The sequence below is a fragment of the Nanorana parkeri genome, unplaced genomic scaffold (genome assembly GCF_000935625.1).
Source record: "Nanorana parkeri isolate BGI_ZX_2015 unplaced genomic scaffold, ASM93562v1 scaffold1004, whole genome shotgun sequence".
Classification (NCBI taxonomy): Eukaryota; Metazoa; Chordata; class Amphibia; order Anura; family Dicroglossidae; genus Nanorana; species Nanorana parkeri.
Genome location: NW_017307272.1, coordinates 361,064 through 380,340, shown reverse-complemented (window position 1 = coordinate 380,340; position 19,277 = coordinate 361,064). Strand labels below are relative to the sequence as shown.

General features: G+C 46.7%; 1 protein-coding gene across 2 annotated transcripts in view; it reads left to right on the top strand.

Annotated features, from left to right (window-relative positions):
- Window positions 1-19,277, top strand: part of LOC108795773 (latent-transforming growth factor beta-binding protein 3-like) — a 305,365-nt gene that overhangs the window by 224,923 nt on the left and 61,165 nt on the right. For both annotated transcript variants that reach the window (XM_018567072.1, XM_018567071.1), the window contains one exon: window positions 6,135-6,290. In XM_018567072.1, coding sequence (XP_018422574.1) covers window positions 6,135-6,290 — 156 coding nt within the window. The remainder of the gene's footprint in view (window positions 1-6,134; window positions 6,291-19,277) is intronic.

The window sequence follows — 19,277 nt, the reverse complement described above, 5'->3', positions numbered from 1 at the left end:
CAGGCACAGTTCCATGCTTCTGGGTGAGAAGAGTAGCTGGGGTAAGGATGGCTGTAAGCTTTGAATCTGTGTACACATCACTCTTGATGACTGGATTCAGCTTGGCAGTAGGATTGTTTTTAGCAATGTCTTGCCTGTCACGAACACATTTTATATCTGTGCTAGAGATGTTCTGTTCTGCATTGTGTAGTAGAATCAGCTCACTTTGAGCAATGTCTTTTGCAGAAAGAGGGTTTTGACATATGAGCCAGTCCTGACAGCAAGTATCATTGGGCTTAGTGTTACAGCAGTGTGTAGTATGGACTAACCTTGCAGTAGTGCGGTCAGGCCTTGTCCACTTGGTGAAATGACAGCCCAAGACGAATCCTTGTTCAGATCTGGTTACAAGGGTGTTGCCTTCAGGAGGAATCTCTGGATCTTTGCCGGGTTCTAGAAGACTGACGACATCAGCTGTAGCTTCTTCTGGATGATTCAGCAGGAATTCAGGACCTGTTGACCAAGAATAATTTGCAAAGACACTGGCAGACACTGGCCTGGTGGCATAATCTTAACTTAACTTCTGATTGAACATAATGGCATTTTTCAGGCTTAGATGCTAACTTAGCTTTGCCAAACAGAAACCCTATGTGGGTTTGATTAGAAAAGTCTCTCACCTTGAGGTAGGCAACAGCTGCTATGGACTCAGTAGATGCATCTGAGAAGATATAAAGCTCTTTTTTCTGACTTGCAGCAAGGGAAGCTGTTGCCTACCTCAACAGCTGCTATGGACTCAGTAGATGCATCTGAGAAGATATAAAGCTCTTTTCTCTGACTTGCAGCAAGGGAAGCTGAAGTGTAGCAGCGTGATATATGAATTCCATCTAAGGCATGTGGAGATTGCCGTCTCTGTAAGGATTTACCTTGTATGGTGATAGGACCCGCAAATCCCAGTGGATCGTACAGGCTGTTCACCACTGACAGAACACCACGCTTAGTAAATGGCTTGTATACAGAGCTGACTTGAAAGCTGAAGGTGTCTTTCAATAAGTCACACCGTAGGCCCAGACTTCTCTGTACAGGTGGCATGTCCATTCCCAGATTTAAGTCTTTAAACCCTGTGTCATGATCGCCCGGTTGAAAGACTTTCATAACAACAACATTGTTTGAGACAGTCTTATGTAGTCTAAGGTTGGTTTCAGAAAGCATACCTTGAGTCTTTGGTAGCAGGTCTATTGCTTCTTCATGAAGAGGAGAATCATCTTGCACGATCACTGGTGTAGAAGACTCCGATGAGTTTCCCGAGATGTTCACTGCTTGTGGAGTCACTGGAGTGATGCTTGAACAATCAGGTGCGTTGTTCCGGGTGCTTGCATCAGTGGATTCCTTCTCATCCGAGCTGTTGAAGGAAACCTGGTGCTTAGTCGTGCCAGAACTATTGCAGGGTGGTGTAGTGATGTTGTCTTGGTTTACCTGTACGATGATCTTATTGGAGCACACATCACCTGAGGCATGAAGTTCGCAATCTCGTTTGATTCCAATAAGTACCCAACTTAGGTCAGTCCTTTGGGCATAAGGAGCATCATTCCACCCATTGTGCTGCTGACGTACCTCGTGTACTCTCAGGATTTCTCTGCCTAAGAGAAGCATAATTCTGGCATTGTTGTCAAGTGGTGGGATACAGTCAACTAAATAAAATAGGTGAGGTCGAGAAAGTGCATCCTCTGGTGTAGGAATCTCCTCCCTGTCATTAGGCAACTGATTGCACTCAATGATCTGAGGAAGAGGAATCCGCTCTGTTCCCTCTATAGGAGTAATAATACATTCGGAAGCATAAGTTGTTCTTCCTGAACCTTCCACTGAACCAGCACAGTTGGGCAATGTGTAGGATAGCACGTTACCCTTTATGCCGAATAAGTCAAAGAACTCTGAAGTGGCAAGTGAGTGACTGCTTTGGTCATCGAATACTGGATACATCTTGATTGCCTTTTCTGGTTGTCCTTGGCGAAACACCTTGACAAGAACTATTTTTGCAAGGGTCTTGCTCCAAAGTCTTTTGTGATGTAGTTTACTACATTTTGATGTAACTGTTGCAAGTGGTTGCCCTTGGCTCTTCCCACAGGTTACAGTACATAAGGAAGAAACACTTGGCGTGGCTGGAGCATGACTTTGTTGCTCCTCGCCATGATTTGAAAGAGGGTTGGAGGTAGGAGGCTGCTGTGGATTGTCTGAGGGTGGGCCAGGATGCATAGCTGTTACGTGTCTGTCGCTACTGCATTCTGTGCACTTGATGACAACTTTACAGTCTTTAGCAAAATGACTATAAGAAGCACAGCACCTGTAGCATACTCCAAGTTTCTGGAGAATCTCCCTGCGCTCTTGTAAAGTCTTTGCCCTAAGCCCACGACATTTCTTAAGGAGGTGAGGCTTCTTGTGAATAGGGCACTGACGATTAGGGTCTTTATCTCTATCATCCGAATCACTCTGGTATGCAGGTGAGGATACGGGTGGTGAGATGTCTGTCCTTTTAAGAGATATTGCTCTATTAAAGTCTCTATGTTTAGCTGCTGTGTTATCATACCTTGATGATGATGATGATGATGAAGCAGGCAAGTTGGGTTCACTGAAGCTGGGATCGTTTCTCATCCAGGCTTAATCACTGATGAACCTGCAAAAATATGTGAATGGAGGAAAAGATACATTATAGTCTCTTTTGTACCTTGAGCCCATTTCTCTTGCAGGCCGTATGGCAGTTTAGACACCACTGGATTGACACCATGTGCAGTGTCCAGGAAGCTTAGTCCAGGTAGACGTGGGTCTGTCTTTGCCAGTTCTAGCTCCATGAGGAGGTCACTTAGTTCTTGGAGCTTGCGATGATCTTTGTTCCCTATTTTTGGGAAGTTTTGCAGTCTTTTGAATAGAGCGCTTTCTATGGCTTCAGAGCTACCTCAAGTCTTGCCCATGCAGCAACAAGGCCTGCATCTGGGTGGTCAACATGTACTGTTCTCAGTCTTTTAACACGATCTGCAGATTCTGGCCCCAGCCACTTTATCAGCAAATCAAGTTCCTCCTTGGTAGTAAGGTTGAGATCAGCAATAGCAGCCTTGAAGTTTGATCTCCAGGCCCTGTAGCTCTCTGGACAGTCATCAAACCTTGAGAGGCTAGTGTTAATGAGCTTGTGGTGTACCATATATCTGGCGAAGTCAGCCATGTCTGATCTCTCACTCTTTGGTGCCAAAGTGACTTGTGGAACCCCTTGGGTGTGAAAGTTCTCTGGTGAAGAAGGGTGAGGTTTACCAGGATAAAATTATGTTGCAAGAGCATTTAACTTTGGTGTAGTCTCTAAGACTTCTGCTGGCTGTGGCTTGAGCTGCGGCTTGTCACCTTGTTGTTGGCAGGAGTTGATGCGGCTTGCTGCGTCGATGCACTTGTGTTGTAGATTTGAAGAGGCTCAGGCATTTGGTGGGGAGAGGTCGCTGTGTTGAGAGTCAGAACAGTGTTGTTAGGAGGAGGTACAGGAGATGACTCTGTATCGTTGCAAACATTATGCTTTAGCACATAACCACTGGTGCGTTCAACTGGATCTTCCAGTTCTGCTGCGATAAAGCAGTCTGAGTTAGTACTTTGTCCCATTGCTTGGTCAAGGACTTTCAGCATTGCTAGGGCAGCTGCTTCCTCCCTTTCCATTTGCATCGCCTCTGCTTGTTGAGCAGCCATTTGTGCTTGGAAAACTTTGCCTTGAGCTTCTGCCTTTGCTTGATGAGCTTCCATCTCTGCTTGGCGAGCAGCCTTTTGTGCTTCCATCTCTGCTTGGTGAGCTACCATCTCTGCTTGGCGAGCAGCCTTTTGTGCTTCCATCTCTGCTTGGTGAGCTACCATCTCTGCATGGCGAGCTGCCTTTTGTGTTTCTACCGCTGCTTCCATTCTGGTAAAGGAGCTTTGTGCTTTTCTTGATTCCGCATCAGTGCGGGCCTCTATTACCTTGTCGCTTAATGTTGAACTTCTGGAGCGAGAGGACCTAGAAGAGCGTGCAGTGTGCTTGGTTGAGATCTGGTCTCCTGCAGTTGAGCAATGCGGAGTTCTGCCCTTTCTTTGGTAACTTGCACTAAGAGATCCCTTTGTTGGTTCAGTGCATCAGTCCTGGTCAGTTCTGCTGAAGAGTCCTCTATCTTACAGTCCAGTAAGAAAGCTCTGTATTTAGCAGACAACCGCTGGTAGTGTTCATACGCAGCAGATAAGAGATCTATAGAGTCTCTTAATTCAGCTTGTTGATCATTAAAGTGTGACAAAACTGATATGCAGTGTGAAGTTCTGTCCCAGAGGTCTGACAGATTACTGGAGAACTCATCTCTAGTGGCTTCATAGTTTTCTCTGAGTTTCTGTGTCTGTTTTTTTGTACGTTTGGGTCTTACACTCTGTTCGGCAATATCTGCAGAATCTGCTCCCTGTATGTCTGCGGGTTCAGAGGCATGATGAATCTGCATTGGTTCAGCCATAAAAGAGTGTTCAGAGCCTTGTCTAGACATTATTCACGTTTTTGCAAAAAATGGCACTGTCTCTTTAAGAAGACAAACAGCAGCTTAGACAGGTGGGGTAACATAGTTAAATGTAGAGAAACAGTTTTCAACATCCACATGAAGTGCAGTAAGCTTGTGCGACCATGTGCTTTCACAAGATGGCGGACGGCACTGAGCTTGATTGCAGATTAGGCACACACATATACACAGCAGGCTGTAGGAATTCTATGCATCTTTTGACTATTCTGACTCCGATTGTTGTGCTAGTGACTTATCCCTTGCTGAGACCTCTATGCCTGGCCTGTATAAGCAGATTCAATCACTGAGGACAATCATTGTCAGATAGCTGAACTCACCAATACCGTTTCATCCACAAGGGTTGCTTTATTCTGAACATCAGGTTACAGCAGATGACCGGAAACAACAGACGATTGAGCTGTGGTATTATGCAGTCAAAAGAGGATAACTTTGTAGCGTACTATGTGGAATACATGTGTCCCTTGTCACATGTGGCCTGTGGCTGCATCCATGACACAGGAAGTACTGACCAGGAAGAAGGGTGGGGCATTACATACAAAGGAAATGTGTCATAGATCTAAAGAAAGGGAACATAAAAAACAAGTGCATTACCACAAAAGGTCACTAGATGGCAGCATAGGGACTAACAATAAAATAGCTATATGAAAAATGATTTAAAGAAATAACTATATAAATCCTTATCTATATAAACTTCTAATTCCCATTGGGGCGGCACAAAAGCATTATATGAAACAAAACATCCCCTGGATCCCTTTAAATTCCCTGCTTTATTGCTGGCTATTCTCTGCCCTGGGATTCTCTGCTTCTCCCTGCTGGCCACTAAATGCTGCAGACTTTAGCTGTGCAATCTGCTGATTGTTTTTTTTGAGCAGGGATGTCTAAATGTATGCCAGGAATGTGTTCTTTCACATAAAGTTTAGGAGGAAAATGATTGATGAAAAAGAAAGCTAATATCTGTGAGAGAAGGGCCAAAGACAGCATGTATCAAGGGGAGACGTGATTGATGAATCATTGAGGTCATCCAGACATGAAATAAAGATAGGCTCAAGATAGCTTCAGCAGCTTCAAAGGGTTATATTGTGGAGATGCAAGTTTATAGGGAATTGAAAGTAATCCATTTCAAAACAGGAGAGGACCTGCTACAAATATGGAAAAAAACCCAGGGTCCTCCCCATCAGAAAACAAAAAAAGTGCTTTTTGCTCTCTGTTTCACAGAAAGATTTTACTTACTTGCTTACCCAGTGATTACAGAGGAGGTGAGGGAAAGTCATATCAATAGGGCAGACAGCAATAAAAGCCTGCTAGAGATTCTTTGTCCCAAACATAAAAACGTTCAGTCTCCATTTCAATTTAATGCAAAGACACATTGTTAGGCAGCACAATGGCACTAAAGAAGCAACCTTAGGGGTAAGCACCTCTGAAAATATGGAAATAGGCATGGGCCTATTATGCCAAATGCAAACTTCAGGCCTGGACCAAAGCTAAAAACTGTAGATTTATATTGTTTATCTTACTGTCCTATCAATGACTTAATAGCTAAGCTACAGCATACAAAAACAACATACATTAAAATCTCTTAATGAAAATACCTCTACTTTACAGATCGCACAGAAGCAATGGATACCTGTTGGAGGATGCGAGGCACAGATGGGATTTGCACCCATCCAATGAGTGCTCACCGAGTATCGCTGAATGAATGTTGTTGTGGACAAGGGCAGGGATGGGGACCTATTTGTGTCTCCTGTCCTCCTAGGCATGGTAAGCAAAATCTAATCAAACATTTTTTACTTTTTTTTTCAGTATGTTTAACAGCCTAACTCACTGTATAGAGCAGCCTTTCTCAATTTTTTTTTTTTTTTAAATTCTTTATTTCTGCAAACATAAGAGTACATACACAGGACCACACAAACATCTGGGCCTCACGGCCAGGCAGTGTCATATATATGCATATAACTTCGTTTTCTCCTACAAACTATTGTCTTGCCCGGCTCGCCCCCTATACATTGCTCAATCCCAGGCCACATCTGTCTGGTCTGCGTCTGTACTCCCACGACTTTTCCATTTTCTTTACATAATATACCTTAAGAACACACCAACTCTCCAAAGGATACTCTCCCACGATCGTCACGGACTGTTCCATGGTACACTCCAGTTGTTCCAGTTCCACCCACAGCTTGTGTTTGGAGTTACAACACCAGTCTACCACCACTGACAGGTGTGTCGCTTTATAGTACATCACCGGATCTGGAAAGCTCAGGCCCCCAGCTCTCTTGGATCTGGATAATATCTGATGCCTCAACTGAGCCCTCTTGTGCATCCACAAAAAGGTTAGGAATTGAGATCTGAGCCGGCGGAGGAATGTCACCGGGATTGACACTGGAAGCGTTTGGAGGAGATAGAGTAATCTCGGCATAACCATCATTTTTAAGATATTATTGCGACCTAGCCATGTAAAGGAGGGGCGGTCCCAGGATGCCAAATCTAATGTGAAACGTTGCTGGAGAGGGAGGAAGTTCAGGGAGAACGTTTTACGGATATCTGCAGGTATAGCCACCCCCAGGTAAGTGATTGATGAGTCCGCCCACCGAAATCGAAAAGAGTCCCTTAGCTGCGCCAGTCGACCCTCTGGGAGTGATACATTCAACGCCTCCGATTTACTCCAATTCAGCTTAAAGTCTGTCAGTTGTCCATACGCGCGTATCGCGTGCATGGCATTGGGTAGGGAGATTTCTGGGTGCGTAACATATAGCAGCAGGTCATCGGTGTAAGCCGCAACCTTGTGCTGTCTTCCACCGCAGTCCAGTCCACTTATGTCCGGGGGTTTCCTGTATAGTCCTAAGTAGTGGTTCGAGCGCAAGTATGAAGATAAGGGGCGAGAGCGGACATCCTTGGCGAGTCCCATTAGAAATGGTGATGGGTTCAGACAGGGCCTCGTTGACTCTAATCTAATTCCCTGGTTTCATATTTTTCAGGGCCATTTCAAATTCCCCCACCGAGATATGTACTTCCACACTTAGTGCAGCCGACTCGGGGTAAGCGGGGCATGCCCGAGCTGGTCAGGTACGCCCGGATCGCCCAAGTCCGTTCCTGAGTCCCCGACTGTCCTGCGCCCTGATGTAGATTGTAGAGGGCAGAGTAGAACGAATGGAATTGCCTCGCTATGTCTTTGGATCTGGAGACTAGTGCCCCCTCTGTCGAACGGATGAATGGTATGTATGTACGGGATCTAACATCTCTCACGTGCTAGGAGCTTTCCCGGTTTGTTCCCAAATTCATACAACGTGCGCAGTGCTCTCCTTAATTGGGCCCGTACCCCCTCCAGCAACAGGTCTCTATGTTCTGATCGAGTCTGGGTCAGGGCCGTCAGGGTGTCCCCGTCTAAAGCAGCCCTGTGACGCAACTCTAAGGCTCGCAGTTGGGCATATAAGGCCTCGATTCTTTGCAGTCGCTGCCTCTTCCTCCGGGCGATCCCTCCTCGTGGGCCGAGACGTGGATCTATTGCGAGCCCCTCTGGGTCTCCGGGATCCCGATGGACTGTGGGATGCTGTAGTCGAGGCCTCAGCCGCAGAGACGTCCAGCCAGTCTGGTATCAGGAGTGGAGCACAGTCGAGAAAGTCCATCAGGTCAGGCAGTTGACGTGGGTGGGTCAGTCTAAAGGACCTGTCGCCTCTGCCGATCATCAGCGAGAATGGGTAACCCCAACGATAAGGGATACCCCCCGCTTGGAGATGGTCTGTAAGGGGCTTGAGAAGGCGCCTACGGTGCAAGGTTTGCGGGCACACATCAGGGAGGATCTGGATGTCAGCACCATCAAAGTCTACAGCGCCCTGTCTCCATGCATTGCGAAGGATTTCCTCTTTAACAGTGAAAAAGTGCACGCGGCACAGAACATCTCTAGGCCTGTTGCCATCGGGTCCTCTGGGGCCTAGGGTTCTGTGTACCCGGTCCAGTTCCAGCTGTTCTGTCGGGGGCTTACCGAGTAGGCCATTGAATAGAGCTGTCACAGCTGCCCTTAGATCTTGGCCTCCGGTAGCTTCTGGGATCCCCCGCAGCCGCAGGTTATTGCGGCGGTTACGATTTTCGGTGTCTTCCAGCCGCAACTGTAATTGGATCGAGTGGGTCTTCTGTATCAGGACTGCCTCCTCCAACTGGGAAACCCGTGCCTCTATCGCGGAGTCTGCCGTCTCCAAGGCCTCTATGCGTTGTGCCTGCTCGGCGACCCCCTCCCTCACCTCTGCTATATCCGCACGGAGGGTGGCTGCAATCTGGCCTATCATGGCCTGCATGTCATCCTTGGTCGGGAGCGCCGCCAGCATGGCACAGAGGTCAGACCGGCTGGGCATGTCCATGTCACTCGCCGCTTGCGGGCGTCCCTGGGGTGCTGTCGCCACGAGTCCCAACATCGGGTCAGGTAGGGAGCTGGGTGGGGAGGGTGATTGCTCCATCTGGGACCGAGTGGCCTCCTGAGTGGAGCCTGGCTGGGCCTCGGCCGGAGACCGTCCCTGCACTTCCGCTCGCCACGCTGTAGGCCCGGAGCCCGAGGACCGCACGGTCTGGCTTCTGGCCCTGACTCCCCTGGCCGGCTGTGATAGAAAGGGGTCCAATCGGGCCTGTACCCGCGGGCGTGGAGGGGCGCGGGGGGTCCGCGATTTCCTGGTGCCTCTGGACATGGGGCGTAATGGTGTCTGATCAGGTGATCTACTGGCAATTACTCCATCACTCCCCGGAGCTCTCCCTACTCACATCCTCTCAGCGCCATGTTCAGGCCACGCCCCCCTTCTCAATTATTTTAACAACAAGATACCATTGAAATAACTCTCAGGTTTCTGGGAGCCCATGCTAATAATGACCATACCTTCAGCTCAGGGTACATTAGCATTAACAGTAAATTTTAATATAAGAGTAGTTTAAATAATAAGAATTGTAGTGTATTTGGTGCATTTCACACACAGGGCCAGTGGCGTCACAAGGGGGGTGCAGGGGGTGCGGCCCGCACCCGGGTGCCACCATTGGAGGGGTGACACCAAAATGACTGTCAGTCATTTTGGTGTCACCCCCTATGAAAAGTCGGGCACTCGGTCAAGGACACAGTGTCAGGAGAGAGGAGGGGACCCGGCGGCATACCTCTGTAATAATCTACTTAATAGGAAGATGGAACTCAGCTGCGGAGAGACGTTAACAGTCACGTGCTCTGGCCCAGGAGTACGTGATGGCAAGGGTTAATTTGCCAAGCAACCTCAGTGCATCATCAGTCTATCTTCCAACCTCACTAAGCTTGCTATGCCTATAGTAAATTTAATAGTTTGAGTGAGAAGGCAATAACCTGAAGTAGTCAAGATCAACGGTTTTGGATGCTTAACCAGTTGACATCCGCGGTGTTAAACCCCCTTCCCATCCAGGCCATTTTTCAGTATTCAGCGCTGCGTTACTTTGACTGACATTTATTCCGTCATGCAACGCTGTACTGAAATCAATTGTATACCCTTTTTTGAGGACAGATAGAGCTTTCTTTTGGTGGTAGATCTGAGTTAACGTTTTAGTGTGTCAGTATAGTGACGGTCATATAGAAGTAACGCTTTAGGTTGCCAGCATAATATCTGCACCACATAGGAGTAATCCTCTAGTGTGCGAGTTTAATATCTTCCACATATGATCAATGCTGTAGTGTTAGTGATAAGTCCAGACAGGCTACAGGTAATCAGATAAAGCCCCAATGGGCAGCGGCGCAGAGGGATATACTTGCAGTTAGTTATCCTGGTTAGGTCTTTGGCTTAGTCCTGGGCACGCTAGCGCAGAGTCCCCAGTGAGGGCAAACAGCTGTGTCGCAACACTCAGCAAAAAGATCCTCCTTCCTCCTGTCAGGGAGCGCAGTAGAGGGTGCTGGTTGTAAGGAGACCGGCACTCGTCTGGCATCCGCATCGGGTTGCTGGAACGCCAGACAGTTGCGAGGTCGCGTCTTATGACACGGAAGGGGCCGGTCCCGTCTGACGTTGGCAGCCTGGGGGCCGAGCTTCGACTCGAGTCCGCGACTGGGAGTGGCGAAGTTTCCGGGAACCATTGCAACCTCATCCCGCCGGGTGAACGTCCCCTCCTCTCTCTGCTGGCGTCCATCACCAAGATGGCTATCGGCAGGCGTCAATAAGATGACCGTACATGCGCAATGACTTCATCGAGCACGCTGTAGGCAGTGTCATGCGCATGCGCGATGACGTCACAGTGGGGCGTCACCCGGCTGGATTCTTTTACATTTTTTTACTTGTTTAACCCCTTCATGACTGAGCTAGTTTTCAGGTTCTGTTCATAAATGACTGACACATTTTTTACATTTTTTCTGTGTGATTCTTCCACAGCAGTAATATACTTTCTTACTAAATGTACCCACACATATTATATATAGTTTTTTAGAGGACAGATAGGGCTATATAATTATATCACATATGTGTACCTAACCCCTCACTTAGTTTGAATAAAATAAAAAAAATGAGGAAAAAAACTAGAAGAAAACACTTTTTTCACAAGTTTTGATTATTATTATTTTTTTTTAGAATTTTTTTATATTAATTATAGTATAAAAAATATATTTATATATAATTTATATTTTCCTAATTTTGTTTTACACTTTATTTTAATTTTTTTACACTTTGTAAAAAAAATAAAAATAAAATAAAAAAACTTTTTTTTTTCTTGTCAGTTTATATCAAGCAATCACTATGACAGCTTGATAAATTAACTTTTTTATTTTATTTTTGGCTATTAGGCTGATCCAAACTTAGGAACAGCTAATAATAACCTTAGAGACTGATCCTGACTTTAGTCAGATTCAGATCTCACTAAAAGCTCTTTGATCGTGCCTAGACGATCAGAAATGATACATTTCACTCAAAAGATATACATTGTATTCTTTCAGTGAAATGTATCTAAACATCGGGCTCTCGAACTGTCAAAACAAATAGCAGAGAGGTGAGGTGAGTCACTGCTGCCTCTCTGCTATTTTGAGCTGTCAAATACGGGATCGCAAATTGCGGTCCTCTATTTGCATGTAACGGCTTCATTCTTTCATTAATGAAAGGAAGAAGCTTTTACAAAAAGCTTAATTATTTCATTAATTAATGCCTCAATACTGAGACATTAATGAATGACTGTTAAATGCTGAGAATCAGCAAATACCGGCATTACAAAGCCTGATATAACTCGTCACGTACAGTGTACGTGGCCAGTCATATAGGCACAAAGTGACAGGACATACACTGTACGTCTCCCGTCACAAAGGGGTTAGTCACATGCATTTATGCATGTGGTGTATCTGTATTTATAGGTGACTGTAAACTGCATTATTTTCATATTGAGCCTGATGAAGGGACCCTGCGCAGCCCCAAAACATTGGCATCCATGTGTCTATGCATCAATAAAAGTCTTTTATTTGGACACATTTCTCTGGTGTGCTGGCAACATGCTGTTCTTTCACTTATCCAGGGGGTGTTTCACGTCTCTCCACCACTCATATCTCTGTTGGTTCCGTGGGACCTGAACCTTGTGCTCTGAGTCTTACAGAAGCCCCTTTTGAGAGCATTTGAGAGTTGTCTTTGTCACCGAAAGTGGCCTTTTTGGTGTTGATCACCTCGGCCCAGAAAGATTTCGAGTTGGATGCCTTGTCTAGTAGGCCCCCCTTTTTGGTGTTGCATAGGAACAAGGTAGTTCTTCGCCTGAGGCCTCCTTTTTTGCCAAAGGTGGTATCGGCATTCCACCTTAATGAGGATATTGCTCTTCCTTCCCTTTGTCCTTGTACAAGGCATCCAAGGGAAGTTGCACTTCATTGCCTGGTTATGGTCAGAGCAGTGCAAGTTATTATTTCTGTCAAGGCATCCCTTCATAGGAGGAATGTCTTTTTATTGTTGCTGGGGGTTGTGGAAAGGGGAGGCCACTTCTGCAGAAAATTAGATTAGTAAGATATGATATCCCTGCTCACTGGCGATCTTAGAAATTCCACCAAGGATCTTGACACATGTTAACTTAAAATCAAAATTGTTGACCTGGAAAATCATTCCAGGCTAAATAATCTTAGATTTGTGGGAAAGCCAGAAAGATCAGCAGGTAAGGCACCTGAATTGTTTTGGGAGAAATTGAAAATTATTAAAGGATTTGGAGGTTTCTGTGATCATGATCAAACGCATCACGCACAGCGACAAGGTCACTGTCATCATAGTAAAAATTAAAACTTCACTACAATGGCAAAAGGGTTGCTATATAAACAGATTTTTCCTTTGAAGTATAGAAAAACTGTTTTTTTCTTGTAGAGGTGAAGAAATGTCTGCATGACAAAGGAATTTCTTGTGGTAGTGCAGGGCACCTGGGGCATTTGCACTGCATACCACACTAGGTGCCTCAGGCTGTGATTGCCCAAAATTGTTTGTTTATTTTTAGGCTGCCTATGCAGTGCCAGCCCATCCACCTGTCATGTTGCTTAACTTAAAGGAGAACTATGAGGTGAGTGCTTTTCACTCATCCTCGTAGTTCTAGCCCACCTGTGACAATGAACCTGTCACAGGTCGGCTCAGTAGATTGGGAAGTGAGCGAACACATACCGGCGTTCGGTCACTTCTCGATCCTTTCACGGCAGAGAGCCGTGACAGGGGAGGGACTGGATTCCCCCCTCCCGCTCCGATCCTCCAGCGCTGACGGAATGGACAGGGGAGGGGGCTGGTACAATAGGAACAATGACAGCCTCATTCAAGTGATAAGGTTTGCAATGTAATCAAAACCAGCAAGCAATATGAAAGTCTCATTAAAGTAAATAAGTGCTACAATGCAATCTTATCCAGTGTAGGCAGAATGACAGCCTCTGTATATCAAGGTACTTATCAGTTTCCAGGGAGGTATAGGCTGCTTGCTGGCAAGGCTGCCTAGTAGGAATCTGGGTCCAGTGACACTCAGGGGTTCAGGCAGCAGGGATGGTTTGGATCCTCCAGCCAGGGGTTATACCTGTAGCAAGGTCGGTTGGGGGTTTGCAGACGTTCCCACCGCAATAACGGAAAGCCGGGCAAGTCCCCCAAGCCGGTTTTTAAACCACACGAGGAAGTGCGGGTGGGCGGCACTTCCCCGTTCCAGCGTGGAACGCAGCGGTGCCCAACACCCACGTCACTAAGCCGTCGCCGAGTGCGTTCCACGCTGGAACGCAACAGCAATATACGGCGGAGGTCCCTTACAGTACCCCCCTTCTAAGGGAACCCCTCCTGGGGTCCCAAAAGGTGGGTGCTTGTCAGGGTACCATGATGTGAAGTCGGTTTTGCAAAGCAGCAGCGTGCACTTCAGCTGAGTCCTCCCAGGAGTCATCTTGTGTCCCATAGCGTTTCCATCCAATAAGGTACTGTAACCGTTCCCTCCTCCTTCTGGAGTCTAAGCTCTGTTCTACCTCATATTCCTCCTCACCCTGAACCAGGATAGGGGGTGCAGGAGCAGGGTTTCTTTCGGGAAACGGGTTAGGCCGGAAGGGTTTGAGAAGCGAGATGTGAAAGGAAGGATGAATCTTCAACTCCGGAGGGAGAGTAAGTTGCACGGTGTTTGGGTTGATGACTTTGTATATGGGGAATGGACCCAAGAACTGTTTCCCCAACTTCCTAGAGGGGATTTGTAGGCGGAGATTATTTGTGGAAAGCCATACCAGGTCCCCTACTTTGTAGGGAGGTGGAGGTCTACGTCTGAGGTCGTAATACGACTTTTGGCGGTCTTGAGCATGTTTAAGGTTCTCCTTCACGACTTGTAATGTGGAATGAAGAGTAGTCAAGTACTCATTAGTTGAGGGAACGTTAGTGAGAAATGGAGGCTCGGACAACAGGTTAGGATGGAACCCGTAGTTTGCAAAAAAAGGAGTTCTGCGAGTGGAAGAACTGGTGGAATTGTTGTAGGAGAACTCCACGAGGGGAAGGAGTGTGGCCCAATTGTCCTGGAGGTGGGTGCAGTAACACCTAACATATTGCTTGAGGCACTGGTTAACTCGTTTGGTTTGCCCGTTTGTTTGTGGATGGTAGGCGCTAGACCTCCTGTGGTCTATATGTAAGGTGTCACAAAGGGCTTTCCAGAATTTCGAAACAAACTGTGAACCCTTATCAGAGACTAAACGGGAAGGGATCCCATGTAATTTTATGACATGGCCTTCTAGTGCTTGAACAGTCTCTTCTGAGGAGGGTAATTTTTTGAGCGGGACAAAATGGGCCATTTTCGTGAGCATATCGACTGCCCCCATGATCGTGTTGTAACCGTTATAGGGAGGTAACTCTACGATGAAGTCAAGGGAAACTGCTTCCCAAGGTTTGTTGGGAATTGGTTAACGACATCAGTAACCCATAAGGGGGTCTCCTCTCATGTTTACATATAGCACATACCTCACAGGTTGTGACGTAAGCTTGTATGGTCGCAGCCATTTCTGGCCACCAAAAGTAGCGTTGAATTAGTTCAGTGGTTTTTGCAATTCCGGGATGGCCCGCTAACGGGGCGTCATGTAGCGTCTTCATTATGTGGATGGTCATAGAAGGGGGTATAAAGAGTTTGGCATCTTTGTAGAGGAATCCCTCGGCATCTTGTGTCAACCCTTGAGGAATGAGGTTGTGATCCACTTTTAGACTGTGTTTTAGCTGTTGTTTTAGATTGAGATTGGCAACTATGATCTTGTGAGACGGGATTAGTGAGGATGGAGGAGAGAATTGTTCCAGGGGTTCAGAGATTCGAGACAGAGAGTCTGCTTTACCATTCTTAGCACCTGGCCTATAAGTGATCAAGAAGTCGAACCTGTCAAAAAAAAGGCTCCAACCTACTTGTCTTGAAGAAAGGGTCTTATTGGACTTGAGGTACTGCAAGTTGCGATGGTCAGTGTATACTATTATGGGGTTTACTGTTCCTTCAAGTAGGTGGCGCCAATTCTCTAAGGCACATTTGATTGCGAGCAATTCTTTTTCTCCAATGGGTTCTCAGCTGGATTTAAGGTTCTGGAATAGAAGGCTACGGATGAAGAGGCATCTCTGGGGATGCTCGTTGGGAGAGTATCTCACCCAGGGCGGTCTGGGAGGCATCGACTTCCAATACGAAATGATAATACGGATTAGGCAGTTGGAGGATAGGGGCTGAGGTAAATCGGAGTTTCTATTCCTCAAAAGCTTCTTGTGCCTCCTTGGACCAAGTAAACCTCACTGTGGAGCTTGTGAGTCGGGTGAGGGGTTTCACCACTGAGGAAAATTTTTTGATACATTTTCTATAGAAGTTGGCAAACTCCAAAAAGCTTTGTACAGCCTTTCAGGATCTTGGATTTGGCCAGCGCAGGATACACAATATCTTGGATTGGTCCATTTGTATCCCCTGGGGGGATATGATGAACCCAAGGAAGGAGATGGTAGTCTGTTCAAAGATGCATTTTTCAAGTTTGGCGTATAAAGAGTGGGCTCGGAGTCTAGTGAGCACCCATATGACTTGCTTCCTATGTACGGAGAGATCTTCTGAAAAAATTAGTATATCGTCCAGGTATATATGTCGAGGAGGTCCCGGAAGATGTCGTTTACGAAGCATTGAAAAGTTGCTGGGGCGTTACACAGCCCGAAAGGCATCACAGTGTATTCGAGAAGGCCATAACGGGTTCTGAACGCAGTCTTCCATTCATCCCCGAATTTGATACGGATCAAATTGTAAGCGCCCCTCAGATCTAGTTTGGTGAATACTCGGGATGACTGTAATCTTTCAATGAGCTCGGGAATAAGAGGCAAGGGGTACTGGTTCTTTACTGTGATCTTATTCAAACTTCGATAATCAATTATGGGTCTCAAACTTGCATCTTTGTTCCTCACAAAGAACATCCCTGCACTAGCCGGGGAAGTAGAGGGTCTAATAAACCCTTTTTTTAGGTTTTCCACCAAATATTGTTTCAAGTGTTGGAGTACAGGTTGCGAAAGTGGATAAATTCTCCCCGTAGGTATGGGGCTTCCGGGCAATAGTTCGATGGGACAATCGTAGGCCCTATGAGGGGGCAACGTCTCCGCATTCTTTTTACTGAACACATCTGCGAACTCATGGTATTGGGGTGGCACAACCTCGAGAGAGACCTGTAGGAGAGGTGCAACTTGGTGACAAGTATCACTACAGTAAGCAGAGTTCAGATCAACAGTCCCCTGTGACCAAAGGATGGTGGGCTGATGTACCTTGAGCCAGGGTAGACCGAGCACGACTGGGAAGAGGGGAGAAGGAATTATATAGAAAGACAGGAATTCCGTGTGGTTTTCTCTGCAACACAATAAGAGGTTGGGTTTGATGGAGAATAGGACCTGACTCAGAGGTAGAACCATCAATGAAACTCACGGACAATGATGTCTTTTTTCTCATTTGTGGTATTTTATTTGAGGTAACAAGACCAAAATCAATAAAATTCCCACATGCGCCTGTGTCGACCATCACCTTAACGGAAATCCTGACGTGGTCCCACTGTAGGGTGAGAGGTAAAAAAAGGTAAGGACTAGGTAACCCGGTTGTTGATGTCATCTTACATAAATGAATCGGCTTACCTTTCTCCTTCTTCTTGACCAGGGGGCAGGAAGCCACCGTATGGTCCGAGGAGGCACAGTAGAGGCAAAGATTCATGGAGCGCCTCCTGGCCCTCTCTGTTGGAGTTAGTTTGCAGGAGTATGTGAATTCCCGATAATTTTTTTGGTTGCCAGAGAAGGGTTCTGGAGGATTGACTTTAGGTTCTGGGCCTTCACGATTTGTGTTCGCATACTGGGCGATTGAATCCCGCAGTGTTTGATTCTCTAATTGGAGAGTCTGTACAGTCTGGGCCAGCATCTCAACTTTTTGTGTAAGGGAGACGATATGTCCCACTAGCTCCGCTGGGTTCATGATATTTAGGGTTCCGTTATTCTGTCACGTCCTACTGTCTGCGTTTCTTATGAACCACAACTGCGGAGGAATGAGTAAATGCGTTTAGCTCTAATTATGGCAATCAGTACTGAACTCCAGGCGTCACTCTCAGTCACAGGAAGGAGAGTTAGGAGTTATTGACATCATCTGCCAAAATTAAGGCTGGAATCTGTTTTAGGGAGCTCAGTGAAGGTATTGCTTCATACCCGCCACTGCTCCAGGGGGCTAATTATGATGATCTCAACTACGTATGGTCAAAGTAACAGAAAAGTTTGCTCTTATTGAGAATGCACCGAGGAGTTCAATTCAAGCATAGTTTAACAGAAAGTCTTATTCTTACAAAGGGTGCATCACTGTAATCAGATCCAACTGTAGGCAAACAATAACAGTTTCATTCAAGTAATGAATTCAAATCCAGTATAGGAACAATGACAGCCTCATTCAAGTGATAAGGTTTGCAATGTAATCAAAACCAGCAAGCAATATGAAAGTCTCATTAAAGTAAATAAGTGCTGCAATGCAATCTTATCCAGTATAGGCAGAATGACAGTCTCTGTATAGCAGTGATTAGCTCAAGGTACTTATCAGTTTCCAGGGAGGTATAGACTGCTTGCTGGCAAGGCTGCCTAGTAGGAATCCGGGTCCATTGACACTCAGGGGTTCAGGCAGCAGGGATGGTTTGGATCCTCCAGCCAGGGGTGATAGCTGTAGCAAGGTCGGTTGGGGGTTTGCAATAACGGAACGCCCTGCAAGTCCCCCAAGCCGGCTTTTAAACCACACGAGGAAGTGCGGGTGGGCGGAGCCCTCGGCGTTCCAGCGTGGAACGCAGCGGCGCCCAACACCCACGTCACTAAGCCGTCGCTGAGTGCGTTCCACGCTGGAACGCAAAGGCGATATTCGCCGGAGGTCCCTTACATCAGCTGGGCGGATCCAGACATAATTGTCGGGATCCGTTTCAGCTGCGGCGTCTCAGTATATTGCGAGCTGCAGCTCGCGGTATACTGAGCTTTGGGTGACGGGAGGGCGCTAGTTTGTGTCCTCCCGTTACCCTTAGGAGAACTATGGGGAAAAGCCCTAAACCCATAGTTCTCTTTTAAAGAAGGTTACTCACAACTTAAAAATGTATTGTTGAATCCACCAGAGGGACCAAGTTCATGTAGCACTCAATCCCCGTTGTAATCTCTGCTGTAGTTTTGCAGTAAAAGAATATAGTTTTTTCTGTTTATACTGGCTGTAGCTCTATCCAATGCTAATGCCCAGTTTCTAGATGTTCCTATGGGGAAGTTACAACACAGCACCAGTGCTGAGTGTACCTCTTTTCTATACACCTGCAATGATACAAATCAGTGTCCAGCCTACTAGAAAACGTTCAATAACAAAGGTCGAAGGAGCAGTTAAGCAGGGAGCTGCCTTGTTTGTGAGTATAAGAAGGAGGTATGGATCTGTATTGCATGTGATTGTGAGGGGTGCAGGGGCTGCATTGTTGTGAGTGGGATGACTGGTGGACAAGTGGGTTCAGAGGGAAGTTGTGGGTGAGTAGGTGTAGAAGGGAGCAGTGGACAAGTGGGTGAAAAGGCAAGCAGTGGATGAGGGGGTGCAGAGGTGAGCGGTGGACAAGTGGGTGTGGGAATCTGACGCTCCAGGCAAACGCCTTGTTTGCCTCGCGGCAGATACGCCCCTGGGTGCAGAGGGGGTTGGTGGATGACTGGGTAAAGAGGAGAACGATGATCAAGGGGTGCAAAGGCAAGCAGGGGATGAGGGGGTGCAGAGGTGAGTGGAGGACAAGTGGGTGCAGAGGGGAATGGTGGATGAATGGGAGCAGAGGAGATTTGTTGACAAGTTGGTGCAGAGGGG